Consider the following 15,254-nt stretch of genomic DNA (forward strand, 5'->3'; position numbering starts at 1 on the left):
ATCATACACGTATATTCTGTCATTACTCTAATGACCATCCCTTATCTACCATCATACACTTATATTCTGTCATTACTCTAATGACCATCCCTTATCTATCATCATACATATTCTGTCATTACTCTAATGACCATCCCTTATCTACCATCATACACTTATATTCTGTCATTACTCTAATGACCATCCCTTATCTATCATCATACATATTCTGTCATTACTCTAATGACCATCCCTTATCTACCATCATACACTTATATTCTGTCATTACTCTAATGACCATCCCTTATCTATCATCATACATATTCTGTCATTACTCTAATGACCATCCCTTATCTACCATCATACACATATATTCTGTCATTACTCTAATGATCATCCCTTATCTACCATCGTACACTTATATTTTGTCATTACTCTAATGGCCATCCCTTATCTATCATCGTTCACTTATATTCTGTCATTACTCTAATGGCCATCCCTTATCTACCATCATACACTTATATTCTGTCATTACTCTAATGGTCATCCCTTATCTACCATCGTACACTTATATTCTGTCATTACTCTAATGGTCATCCCTTATCTACCATCATACACTTATGTTCTGTCATTACTCTAATGGCCATCCCTTATCTATCATCGTTCACTTATATTCTATCATGACTCTAATAATTGTCCCGCAGTGGCACAGAGGTATGTCTGCGGACTTACAGTGCTTGAAGCCGGGTTTCGATACCCGTGCTAGATAGCCCAGACTCAATTAATCTTCCACGCACCTATGTTATAAATTCACAAGACAAATAACACGTGACTAGTATGAAACCTCAAGTACTGTAGTTAAAATGTGTAACTTGACATGTCCTGGTGTTGTAACCAGTCAATACCTCTACTGTGAATGATGATATTGGAAAAACTATAACTTACTGTTTATAAGCAATCCTTTGACATTATAGTTGTTTTTATGTTTATTTTCTCTCAATTATAATTATAATAACTATTATTTAAAATTCATCGTAGCACTTGAAAAAGCTTCTGTCATTAAACAACGTAATAAAACTAGTTACGTTAAATGTCGATAGAGGAAAGCACTTACTTGTCGACCATAATACCCACTCGAATTGCTTTAGCTACGGATCTGAAACGAGGCCTGTTATCTTCTCCTCTTCGCTGTTTCGCCGCTTGTTGTGTGAAGGTCGTTGCCAACCAATCACGTACTTCACCTGGTACAGCATCAGGCTGGACTTTTGATAAATCATAATCTTCATCCGTGTGACGTCTGTTGACAGGTAGAAATAAACATATCTACAATATTTCATATCATTGTCTCAGAGAAATATACCCGTAGGGTCCCAGAAAGTGTTCTGTTTCAAGAATAAATAAAACCAAAATTAAGAGTAATAAAAATTTCGGTTTCTTGCTTTTGAAGTTCGTATGTCATGCTGTGTTGTAGCCTACAGAGTGTTTCTTCTCTTCATTCATGACACGTTATACTGACGTCACAACAGTACAAATTGCAACGTTAAGCGTCCCTTATGTAATTTCATTTTAGTGTCTATTGACTGACTGACTGACAGACAGACAACACATTACTGTATAGTGGTGCGAGTGGTTAAAACAGGTGACTCCTCCTGGCGGCCTTATGCCCCTTTTCGGGGAAATTGTTGATTCAGACAAAATGATTCTATATTATTGATAAAAATACCCATAATACTTTAATTCTTCATTCAAATAAAACATCCAAAATATTATATATTCTTCGTTCAATTGTTTGAATAGATACTATGAAAACAATGATCTGTGCTATTTTACAAATCAGAAACATTACGTTCGAGGCTTTCTTTTAAATCTTTAGAATAACGGAAAACAAGAAAAGAGACAGAAAGTTATGTATGTTTGTTGAATATCGATGGTTAGCCAAAAACAGAATCACGCTCCGCACTTTGCGGCTATAGGTGTGTTATAAGAGTGACGGTTAAATCTCATTGTTCGATTAGAGTCGCCTACGATATGGTGATGGGTGTTCTTGATTAGCTGCTTTCTCTCTGGTCTATCAGTTCAAAATTAGAAACAGCTAGCGCAGATAAGCCCTTGAGTAGCCTTGCTCGAATATCCGAAAATAACCAAACAAAAATTAATATATTTATTTCTCAGTTGTGCATGTATTAATGCAATAAAAATGATCAAAGAAATGCATGTAATTTAACTGTAGTTTTACTGCAAATAGCGGGAAAGTGTTGAAACAATGGCCACGTGATAGACACCCATCCGTTCCGAATTTAAAAGTAAACATTGTTATAAAGGACTTGTAGAATGCCTTGGAAACTGGTTCAGTGGCTGAAGAGGTATGTGAAATATTCATATAGTGATACTTGTAAACAAAACCAAGAAACGTAACATTTCGAAAAATGCAGTTTTAAGTATTATCTATGGAAGCGGGAAAAGTTGCACAGCCGAGACTTTAAGACAGCGGGAAACCAAACCAATCACGATCAACGTTCTCATTAGCAAAGGGAAGACTGTGGTTACCTCCTAATACAAAAAGCAATATTGCTTTGAACCTGAGCATATCTCCTGGTACTCTTAACAAGATAACAAACAAATGTTTGAACCTCACAAGCTTAACCTTACCTTAAAATTAACGGTTATTTTCTTAAAAAGATACTGGAATAACTTGGAATCACATAACTGTCAAGTCCCTACATACAGCTTAAATATACTTACATATATTTGTTTTTTTTCAAAAGAATACTTAGAGATCGTAGAGATAACATGCTAACCAGCTTACGGAAAGCTGAACAGGAGGAATGGGCCAGCACTGGCAAGGCTGTTCTCAATCATAGGGTTAGTAAACTTTAATTCAATAGATCGTTTTATTTACGTTTTGCCATCCTTTGTCAATCTCCATGTTTACACATTTATCTTTAATGCACATATACACTTAATTTAAGTATTTAGTAGTCTATTTCAGCTGTTTTCTGGTTTCATGGCCTAAATGGTCTGACAGTATAAATTTTACTTTATCTTTTGGTATCTGTTTACCAGTGTCTCATCAAAGTGCAACACGCCCACAAAATCCACATTAACAGCACAACGACCAAAAACCAGAGTATCTCTACGTTTCTATGGAAACCAGCAATTGCCTTTGGAAGTCAATACGTTCATTCATTGTTTAGATAGCTAACGGTACAAAGACTCTTGGAAGATAGTACTTACATTAAGTCAACTCTATTAGATAGAAGTTCTTATCCTAAAATATCCCAAAGTACTTAGAATTTCAATCGCAACGATAACCATATAAAAAGACGTAAACTTCAGTAATCTCTGATTTTGTTTTTCACTCTGACCACAAGCTCTTATTTATGAGCAGACTGTGTTATTCATAACTGATATATTTCTGTTGGACCAAGATTTTACTTTCACAATCATCAACCTTTATGCATTCGAAAGGTATTTGTTCGGTCTCAGAAATAAATATTTTTACAAGTGGTCCTGTGATTTTAAGAATATATTTATACAGCATAAACCGTGTTATGAATACATATGGTTTCTTATAGTTTTCACAATCAAACCAACTAATAGACGCTAAACAAACACGATTTGAGATTTTCAAACACTCCTTTACAATTTTATATAATTCATTAATTTCTTAAGTAATATTGTGTTTTTAGTTGAGTACTAAGGTGACATGGGATTAACTGACAGGCCTTGACTTCTCCTGATGTGGAGACTGGCTGCCTCGCAGAAAGCAGAAGAGACTTCCATTCCTGATGACATCAGAGGCCATCTAGCTGTATATTGTCCTATAATTCCTTATATTATGACACCAGGGGCCATCTAGCTGTATATTGTCCTATAACTCCTTATATCATGACACCAGGGGCCATCTAGTTGTATATTGTCCTATAATTCCTTATATCATGACACCAGGGGCCATCTAGCTGTATATTGTCCTATAATTCCTTATCTCATGACACCAAGGGCCATCTAGCTGTATATTGTCCAATAATTCCTTATATCATGACACCAGGGGCCATCTAGCTGTATATTGTCCTATAATTCCTTATATTATGACACCAGGGGCCATCTAGCTGTATATTGTCCGATAATTCCTAATATCACAATTTTCCTAGCTATATCATAAGGTATTTTGTTTTCCAGCAGTCTCAGTTCCTCTGAATGATCATGATTATTGTTTTCGCTTTGCTAGTGTGGATGAGGTCGATATACTATCGATAGAGTTGTCACAAGGTGACTGCCTTTAACTTTACTCCTGCATGGCCTGGAACATACGTCCAAGTGATGGCCTATACATGTACGCTGGAGCAGGTCTGTCAGACCGAGCAGTAGCCGGACCAACATTTTGTCCCAGTAACTATAGGGCTTTTTAAACTTTAACTTGCACTTCAAAAATTGTTTATAGTTAAATATACAGACTTGTAGTATTTTGTATGAATCAGTATAACAATGCAAAATAAATCACATGTGTAATCTACAAGTGTATATGCTTGTGCTTGCTTATATCTATGGTGAGTATAAGTGCCAGTGAGCACCTATTTTTGTGAATCACAAAGAAATGCTTGCAAATGACTAATACTTTCAATAAATTATTGTAATATTTGCACAAAGGTCAATCTCATAGCACCTATTTTTCAAAATTTTCTGGAGGGTATGTCCCGAGACACCATTAATACTGGCATGCTTTGCACATTATTCTTCCTCCTCTCCTGCTATATCTTCACTCCTGCATGACCTGGCACATATGTTCAGGTGATAGCCTTTAGCTTTACTCCTGCATGACCTAGCACATATGTTCAGGTGATGGCCTTTAGCTTTACTCCTGCGTGACCTGGCACATATGTCCAGGTGATGGACTTTAGCTTCACTCCTGCATGATCTGGCTCATATGTTCAGGTGATGGTCTTTAGCTTTACTCCTGCATGACCTGGCACATATGTTCAGATGATGGACTTTAGCTTTAATCCTGCATGATTTTGCACATACATCCAGGTGATGGACTTTAGCTTTACTCCTGCATGGCCTATAACATACGTCCAGGTGATGGCCTTACAATGAAGTTACTTTGCTTTCTGCCATCCATTTGGGGACCAACCACTCTGAATTTTATGGAGTACTGCTTGCGAGTTAGCTGCAAATGTTATGTTGGTGGAATTGCCTATTTGAAACAGAAATCAATTACTTCAGAAAAAGCTAATTCAAAAATAATTGTCCTAATTGTTTTGTAATCTGAATTTTCCAGAAAATCTTCCCACGCCTATAAATACAACGAAAACATTACCTAAACATCACCTAACTTCAACGGTGGAAAATCTAGCGTGTGTGGCCAAGGACAAAGCTAGCTAGCTTCCTGGCGAATCCTACTTACATCAACTCGTAATTAACTCGCTCATCGTAAACCCTCGATAAGATATCATGGAAGTTTCAAACTAGAAAGATTTTATATTGTTTGTGAGTTTGTGAAACTTTTGTTTATAAATCTTTGTTTGTAATAACTATTTGTAATGGTTGTTATTGTAAATTGTACTGTTGTGTGTATATTAAAACGTATTTGTGTTAAAAACGAAGACGGTGTGTATCACTCTTGTTGGCAAATATCGTAAATTGACGAATATATCGACATATATTTAAATACTAGATCCAAAGTACAATTTAATTACTAAATTTAAATTATCAGTTAACTCGGCTTCGGAATATTCGAAATTCTAATATGTAACACTATTAAAAAATAACTCTTAAATCGATTATTAATTGTATTTGTTTCTTCGGCCTCAAGTTTCTTTAGTAGTGCCATCTATTGGCAAATATATACAGAAAATTGAAATAGTCGATTTAAGCTTCTGTAGAGGGGTCATCTATTGGCAGATATACACTATCCTACCAAAAGTCATGAGACACACCTCTGATTGCAGGAAATGGATGGAATGACGAAATATACAAATAGTTTGGCCTATAAAGGTGATCAGCAGTTCGCTAGGAAGTCATTTCGAACTTGTACGCTGAACGATAAGTATTCGGAAAGAACTAACAGAGTTACAGAGGGAGAAGGATAGTTGGATGTCATTTGGAGAAAGTGTCTGTAACAATTAAACATTTCCAGGTCAACAACTGGCAACGTGCTGAAGAAATGGAAGTCCACAGGTGACAATGAGCCAAAGAAACGACCAGTTAGGCATAAAATACTGACTGACAGGAGCCGACGCACTTTAAGAAGGCTGATTACCTCATATCACCATCAGACTCTAAAATCTGTGTTTGGAGATGCGAGCTGCCACAGACAATCTTATAAGTGTTTCCACAACACGTCGAGAGCTGCATGCCATGATTTTTCATGGAAGAGCTGCAGCCCACAAGCCGTTGATAACAAAAACAAATGCACACCGTCAATTGGCACGGGGCAAGGCACACCGAACCTGGACCGTGGATCAATGGAAATCGGTCCTGTGGAGCAACGAGTCACGCTACACGCTCTTTCAGCCTATTGGAGGATGCCTGGAGAACGTTTATTACCTAAATGTGTTGTCCCAACAATGAAGTTTGGAGGTGGCGGTATAATAGTCTGGGGGGGGGTGCTTCTCGTGGTATGGACTAGGTCCACTGATCGCAGTGCATGGACCCACGAATGCTGAGTCCTACATTGATGTTCTGAACAATTCTGTGTCTCCTACATTGTGGCAATTTTATGATACCACCCCTTACACCTTCCAACATGATAACGCTCCATGTCACAAAGTAAAGATTCTGAACATGTGGTTTGAAGAGAATAACATTGGAACATTGCAATGGCCAGCACAGAGCCCCGACCTCAACCCGAAAGGACATATTTGGGATGAATTGGATCGCAGAATTAGGGCAAGGCCAAGATGGCCCTCTTCAGTAATGGAGCTTACTAATGCTTTAAAGGAAAAGTGGAGCACAATACCACCAGCTTTCTACCAGAAATTACTATACAGTCTTCCATGACGCATTGAAGCAGTCATTAAGGCCAAAGAAAGGCCAACACGATAATAATTTATTGGAATAAAAACATGTTTTATTCGTAACTACCCGTGTCCCATGACTTTTGGTAGGATAGTGTATATAAAACTAAAATAAATGGCTCAAGCTTCTGTGGTGGAGTCACCTACTGACGAAGAATTAAACTAAGTGGCGGGTACAAGTACAAAACTCTGGTACAAGTTTAGAAGAAATCACAGGGCTAAATTTAAGATAATTTTGGCAAAGCGTTTGAGAACCACTTAGTCTCATCGCCTGCAAAGTTCAAATGCATTTAAAACGTTGTGATGTTTTGTTTCGAATGAAAAGTATTTTCTGTAGTCCTAGAAAATATATATAATTATTTTTGAATCTTAGTAGTGTTTTGAAATAATTATAATCAATAAGGTAACTAAATTAAAAAACAAGAAGACTAGAAATCAAGTTTAAGAAAGAGTGGACAGGACTACTCTAAATAAGAGAAAATCTAACTAATGATTCTTGGTTATAGCAGAAACCTTACGTTGGAGAACGGTCGAAAACATGCAGAAAACTTGCAATCTGACGCAAAAAAATTCCATATCCCAACCAAGGCCTATAGAATTTGGGAGAATATCTGATTGGCTGGCATTACGCGTTGGTATTCTAGGTTCGATCAAATCTTTAATTTACCTAATCAGGAAAATGCTAATAATATACATGACTGGCATCTAAAGAAAACTAAAGAATTAATGTAAACTAAAGAATGATATATGTTTTCTTCAAAAAAGTATATATTTATCATAGTAACAAAATTCGAAACTTTTCAAAAACGTTTCTAAGAAAAAGAAAATCCTTCCGTGTTCCAAATAATAGATGGTTGTTTGCTTCATAAAATTGTTCTCACAGCAGTTCCTAATATTAAAATGAATAACTTTCATAAACACTGAATAACATCGTCATCCGTGGATTACCCTCCCCCCCCCCCGCAAATTGTACGACATATTCAACTCCACTAAGGCATATTTTGTATTTTACACTACAACAGTCTGGTATGAAACAGTAGTTTTAAAAGATAATGTGAAACTTATTCACAAATTTGTTCAAACTAGAAAGCTTACATTATTAACTTTATCTGAAGTGAATAACGGAATTGAATCCGTAGTCCAAAAATACTAAGTCACGACTAGGACACCAAATAAAAGTAGTTAACTACAAACAACTGGGATCCAACATTTCCCTCAGCCAAAACTTTGGCCACTTGTCAGTACTAGTTTATGAATCACCCTGTACCAAAACAGTGTTGAAAAACTGAGTTTTTTTCCATGCGAAACGCGAAGCCAATATTCATTATTTAAATCGATATCCAATATTTTTCACTGCCTTCAATCGAACCAATATTCAGTATCTTTCACTGCCTTCAAACGAGCCAATATTCAATATCTTTCACTGCCTTTAAACGAGCCAATATTCAATATCTTTCACTCTCTTCAAACGAGCCAATATTCAATATCTTTCAGTGCCTTCAAATGAGCCAATATTCATTATTTAAATCGATATCCAATATTTTTCACTGCCTTCAGTCGAACCAATATTCAGTATCTTTCACTGCCTTCAATCGAGCCAATATTCAGTATCTTTCACTGCCTTCAAACGAGCCAATATTCAATATCTTTCACTGCCTTCAAATGAGCCAATATTCAGCATCTTTTACTGCCTTCAAACGAGCCAATATTTAATATTTTTCACTACCTTTAAACGAGCCAATATTTAATATTTTTCACTGCCTTCAAACGAGCCAATATTCAGTATCTTTCACTGCCTTTAAACGAGCCAATATTTAATATTTTTCACTACCTTCAAACGAGCCAATATTTAATATTTTTCACTGCCTTCAAACGAGCCAATATTCAGTATCTTTCACTGCCTTTAAACGAGCCAATATTCAGTATCTTTTGTTACCTTCAAACGGGTCAATCTCCAATGATTTTCATTGTTTAAAAACGAGCCAATATCCAATATCTTTCATTGATTTCAAGCCGATATCCAATAAATTTTATTTCCTTCAACCGATCAGATATCCAATATCTTTCATTACCTTCAAAAGAGTCAATATCCAATATATTTCATCTGATATCGAATATATTCTACTGGATTTAATCGATCCGATATCCAATATATTTCATTGCCTTCGAATGAAATAACGCGACAGGTATTATCACGGGAACTAATTCTGAAAAACATTGTATTATGAAATATTTTATTCAGCTCAGCTATGTAGAAAAAGTATGGAAAGGCGTTCTTCACGTATGCGCTATACGTATTTAGCCATACTGGTGCAGTAATTATCCAATATCTAGGAAACTATTTGTCTGTCTGTGGACGCATATCTTCCTACACGAGTTGACCGATCCAGACCAAACTTAGCATGCTAACTTATCCAAAAGCAAACTAAATTCATATCAATTTTCTCATATATTGAAAAGTAAAAATATTTTATAGAATAACCCGTATATCGTTACTGAAGTAGCTATTGTAAATAGCTGAGTTTCAAGAAAACTCACACCACAATAAAAACAATTATGTTTCCCATAACAACCAAAATACACATTAATGCAATATCTAGAGACAATGCGGTGAATAAAGATATTGCTGCTATTTAAGGTCCCCTGGTGGGACAGCGATAAGCCTTCGGAGTTACGACGCCAGAATCAGGGGTTCAATTCCCCTCGGTGGACACAGCAAATAGCTCGATGTGGCTTTCCTATAAGAAAACATACATACATACTATTTAGAGTTTCCCGCTCTTTTCTGATTCACACCATTTACCTTCCAGTTTATAGTAGAGTTAGTATAAGTGCTTAAGCCTGAATTAGATAAGTATTTCGAAATTAAAATATTTTTAGGACATTTCCTACTTCTTCATATAGAATATAGTATTCCGTAAAAACAAAATGCAAGATTATTATTAAATCTGACGCATTAAATGTACCAAATTCAGACAGTAGAAATCTTGACCACATCTCTACTGTGAAATGGGCTGCTTTGAACAAAAAGTGACAAAACTGCTTCCATTTCCACCAAGTTTCTCGACTCGATTTTTACACCTCATCACTTACAATCTACTTCTTCCTGTCTTACAACAATTTTCTTGGAGAATGAACACCACTGAAAAATCCTCGCAGATATTTTGCTCATTTCTAGACAACGCATGCGTGTTTTCCACGTTTTCAAGAGAAAAATTACGGAAGAGTGCAGTCTCCTGAAAATAACCTGCAAAACTTTTAAGGTAAGATATTTAAAGTACATTACAAGAGCTTCAAAAAGAAAGTCCATTGTGGACTTAAAATTCACTTTTACTTGTAGACTTTCACCGGATCTGTTGGTCTTTCACCAATGGTAAAGCTGGGTATACAGTTTGCCTCTCAAAACATTAGTCAAATTGCACATCTACTTAAACAATAGTATATTCTCAACATTAAGAATATTCGAACTTAACATAGATGATTAAAATATTATTATAAAAAATACCTAAAGAATATTAGTAGAGTTATAAATATAATAAATGAATTAAGAGGTAGGGAACCCAAATGACATTGTGGAAGCTGTATTTGAACTTCAAACTAGTTAAGTCTTTAATTTCTCAAACGTTTCAGAAAATATTACAGAAGTTGAGTACATTATAATAAAACCAGTTTGGAACCTCACCACGTCATTACGATCCACGTCGTCATGTCAGGTCATGCTCTATCTGACGACCGTGCATTTTGACAATAGCCCCATGGCATAGTATCCACTGCAAAAGGCTTCATCAAACGGCTATTGTGTCCAAAACACACCACTCCTACCTGCGTCGTTTGTATAATACATGTAGTGTACGAAGTCACTGACTTCCTAGCACCCATTTAAATAGTGTGATCACGCATAAATCTACAAGGTGCTGCTTTCCGGTGACTTGACCTGTATGTCTTTGTGTAGAAGAACATGAATATCTGTTTCATTCTGTGGGGACGGTTGAATGGAAGGTATGACTGGAAGCCTCATCTTAGCGAACCCATACATTGTTTGATATTTTTGTCAGACAGAGATTCTTCTTGATTATGTTGTGCACTGTTGCTTTTGCCACTGACCTTTGCATTTGCGGTATCTCACCTGTTACAATACGCCATACTTTGCTTACCACGAACGGCCTGGTGGTTAGGTCGCTGGACTTGCAATCTGCAGGTTACGGATTCGAATCTTTGTCAACGAACATGCTCGTCATTTCAGTCGTGGAGGCATCATAATGTGACGGTCAATCTTGCTATTCATTAGTAAAATAGTAATCCAAGAGTTGGCGGTGGGTGGTGTTGACTATCTGCCTGCCCTCTAATTTAACATTGCTAAATTAGGAACGGCTTTGCGCGAAATTCAAAAATCAAACAAGCTTACCACGACTGGAGTACGACTTGTTGCGGGTCTTTTTCTGGATGGTCCTAAATCCCCAAGATCATCAATATTCCTTTATGTTCTATGGTCATAAGTAGAGGATATACCCCCGCCTTGGAACTTCTAAATACCCGACCTTAACAAATCATGAGTGTATGAATATTTTGCGTCAGAAATTGCTGTTACTTACCTTTCCCCAAAGTGATCAATTTTCAGTGGCATCACACTACCTAGGTAACGCCAAGCAATGTCAAAATATAGTTTTGATACATTTCGTGCGTTTGTTTCTGGAAGTTATTTTAATTAAAAAGTAATTATCTCCTAAGACTTAATCACTAATCAAGGCTGCTCGAAGATTTGATACATTTAGTTCAACCACGACTTTATTTTGGTTGTGGCTGTCACATGGCTTGGTGATATCTGCTGCCTGCGCCCCCTGGAGAAAGTAAAGTCAATTTTAAGAAGGACAATATTATCACAATATTTCTTATAGAGATTTAAAGACGTTGTTTGTCAAGGTTTCCGTTTCGGTTACAAGCATACACAGTCCTTTTATCACTCAAGACATATTTCAGTAAACATTAACATAATTTTTGAGCGCCAATTACTCAATAAATTTGATTAACCTGTTTGGATCCAAGATGGTACTTGTTTGACGAGAACTCCGCTTCCAGGGTGGAGCAATAATGGATCGTGTGGGATTCCAATTAGCCAGGATCCCTTGAGGCTGTTTCCTAGCAACAACACAAAGGCTTGGAAAACACCGTGATGATAACGAAGTCTATAATACACGTATAGTCACATCCTTAAAAAATGTTATGATTTATATGTTGATTTGATTATACGACTACGAACTCCAAACAATGTTATTTTTTTAACTTCTGCAGAAACGACTTCCTACACTAATTGGTAACCTCGCCGACAGGGGGTGGATGCTATTGTTGTTGTTGTTTGTTACTAAACACGAAGCTTCACAAAGAGCTTTCTGTGTCTGCCCACCGCGGGTATGGAAACCCAGTTTCTAGCAGTACAAGTCCGCAGACATACCGCTGCGCCACTGAGGGACATTTTAAAGGAAATGAAGGCTCAGTATGCCAGTCAATGCAAAAAGTAGTTCCTCAAAAATTCTAAAAAACAAAACGTTGAACGACTTAAAACATTTTTTTTTTGGAGTTAGTAATTGTTTAATCAAATCAAATATGTCCAAAACACTCCATATGCACCGACATAAACTTGTATATAAATGTATATATATATTTTGCAACGTACTGATAAGTAATACAATGGCAGAGCGACACCTGGTGATCTACATTGATTGTAAAATAATTTCGTAATTAATACAAAATGTTTGGAGATAAAAGCATAAACAATTATTGGAAAGTTTTGGGGAGATACTTACTAGTAAAATACATAGAATCAAACCGGTATTTCTTGGTTATAAATCTCACATTTTAAAAACAAATTTAGATCATTGGTTCAATAAATATTTTTAAATGCACCGCAGAAAATTTAAAATATGCCGATATATCTTCGTTAAATCACAACCAAATCCGATTAAGACTGAGGGCACTTCAAAAGTAGTGTGTGGCTTCTTTATGAAATAGTGTGCAAAGAATCTTTAAAGTAGTGTGTATCCTCTTTAGAAGATGTGTGTAGTCTCTTTTGTAGTGTTGAGAAGCTTTAAAAGTAGTACGCGAAGAATCTTTAAAGTAGCGTGTAATTTCTTTAGAAGTTGTGTTTAATCTCTTTAGTAGTGTGAAGGAACTTTAAAAGTAGTGTGTAGGCTCTTTAGAAGTTGTGTGTAATCTCTTTAGTAGTGTGAAGGAGCTTTAAAAGTAGTGTGTAGTCTTTTTCGAAGTATTGTGTAATCTCTTTAGAAGTTGTGTTTAATCTCTTTAGTAGTGTGAAGGAACTTTAAAAGTAGTGTGTAGGCTCTTTAGAAGTTGTGTGTAATCTCTTTAGTAGTGTGAAGGAGCTTTAAAAGTAGTGTGTAGTCTTTTTCGAAGTATTGCGTAATCTCTTTAGAAGTTTGTTTGTTTGTTTGGAATTAAGCACAAAGCTACACAATGGACTATCTGTGCTCTGCCCACCACGGGTATCAAAACCCGGGTGTACATAGGGAGGCCTCTTCAGAAGTAGTGTCAAGAAACTTTAAAAGTAATGCATATAAACTCTTTAAGCAGTGTGTAAACAGTGTATTAAGAAATTGGTAAAGTTTTTATCTCCACACTGCCTTTTCACGCTAAGATAAATATAATAAGAATTTCATGGAAGATTTAATAAATTTTACATTCGTTACGTAAAACTGACTCAAGTTTCAGTGCTTTTTGATCATATAGTTTAAGTTCTGTTGAAACATATTAAGTCTGCACAGAACGGAATTGGTAACTTTGAACTCGGTACAATTTAATCGTAAGTCTTAGATTATTTGTCAGTTTAAGTTATCTTTTATAAAGTTTCAAGCTAATGAAATTCAAAACTATTTTGTTCAAGCACTTCTTAAAGAGCCCCTTTTCTTAAATTATTATTTATTAGATAATAAAGGATATCCATTTTGTTATTTTTCGTGGCTGATAAATAATGTGATAACAATATCAGATATTGTAGATAACTAAAAAAATAGATAGAAAAACATAAGGTCAATCTTTCCGTCACAATTACAGAATGATCAAAATGAAGAGCGTTTGAAACGTTTAGTGACTGCGATCACAATACAGTTTAAGCATATTGTTAATGCTATAGTTTAAACATATTGTTAATGTTATAGTTTAAGCATATTGTTAATGCTATAGTTTAAACATATTGTTAATGCTATAGTTTAAGCATATTGTTAATGCTATAGTTTAAACATATTGTTAATGCTATAGTTTAAACATATTGTTAATGCTATAGTTTAAACATATTGTTAATGCTATAGTTTAAACATATTGTTAATGCTATAGGATTAACTAGCAGTAGTGAAAAGTTTACTAATAATGAACCAGATAATACATCTAATTTAGAATCATCAGTAGCAGAACAGGAAACTAAAACCTTGTATAACAATTTAATAAAAAGAAAAGAAAATATTGTTTTTAATAACTATCATCCTCAATTACCAAAAAGTATATAGAATATAATATATAGAAGTCGGGCCAAAAAACGTGACGTGGATATACAGTGGAGACTTATGTATGATGCATTACCTAACCTACTGTGGTTAAAGTGAATAACTGTGACTGAAAACGAATTATATCCATATTGTAATACTATGATAGGTAACAATTGGCACATGTATTTTAGGTGTATTGCAATATCATGATAGGTAACAATTGGCATATGTATTTTAGGTGTATTGTAATACTATGATAGCCAACAACTGAGATATGTATTTTAGGTGTGTTGTAATACTATGATAGCTAACAATTGACATATGTATTTTAGATGTGTTGTAATACTATGATAGCTAACAATTGACATATGTATTTTTGGTGTATTGCAATATCATGATAGGTAACAATTGACATATGTATTTTAGGTGTGTTGTAATACTATGATAGCTAATAATTGAAATATGTATTTTGGGTGTATTGCAATACTATGATAGGTAACAAATGACACATGTATTTTAGGTGTATTGTAATACTATGATAGGTAATAATTGACATGTATTTTAGGTGTATTGTAATACTATGATAGGTAACAATTGGCACATGTATTTTAGGTGTATTGTAATATCATGATAGGTAGCAATTGGCTTATCTATTTTAGGTGTATTGTAATACTATGATAAGTAATAATTAACATATGTATTTTAGGTGTATTGCAATACTATGATAGCTAACAATTGACATATGTATTTTAGTGTGTTGTAATAC

At 35.2% G+C, this 15,254-nt stretch overlaps 1 protein-coding gene across 1 annotated transcript in view; it reads right to left on the reverse strand.

The window, feature by feature from the left end:
• Positions 1 to 1,093: 1,093 nt before the first annotated feature.
• The window catches only part of LOC111089063 (calcium/calmodulin-dependent 3',5'-cyclic nucleotide phosphodiesterase 1A-like), a gene marked incomplete at its 3' end in the record, with an annotated part of 45,705 nt that continues 31,544 nt past the window's right edge, over positions 1,094 to 15,254 (reverse strand). Inside the window, exons 4-5 of the mRNA XM_022400798.1 lie at positions 12,024 to 12,131; positions 1,094 to 1,276 (exon numbers count right to left, since the gene is read on the reverse strand). Of these exons, the coding sequence (XP_022256506.1) occupies positions 1,094 to 1,276; positions 12,024 to 12,131 (291 nt within the window). The remainder of the gene's footprint in view (positions 1,277 to 12,023; positions 12,132 to 15,254) is intronic.

The sequence above is a fragment of the Limulus polyphemus genome, unplaced genomic scaffold, assembly GCF_000517525.1.
Source record: "Limulus polyphemus unplaced genomic scaffold, Limulus_polyphemus-2.1.2 Scaffold5149, whole genome shotgun sequence".
Classification (NCBI taxonomy): Eukaryota; Metazoa; Arthropoda; class Merostomata; order Xiphosura; family Limulidae; genus Limulus; species Limulus polyphemus.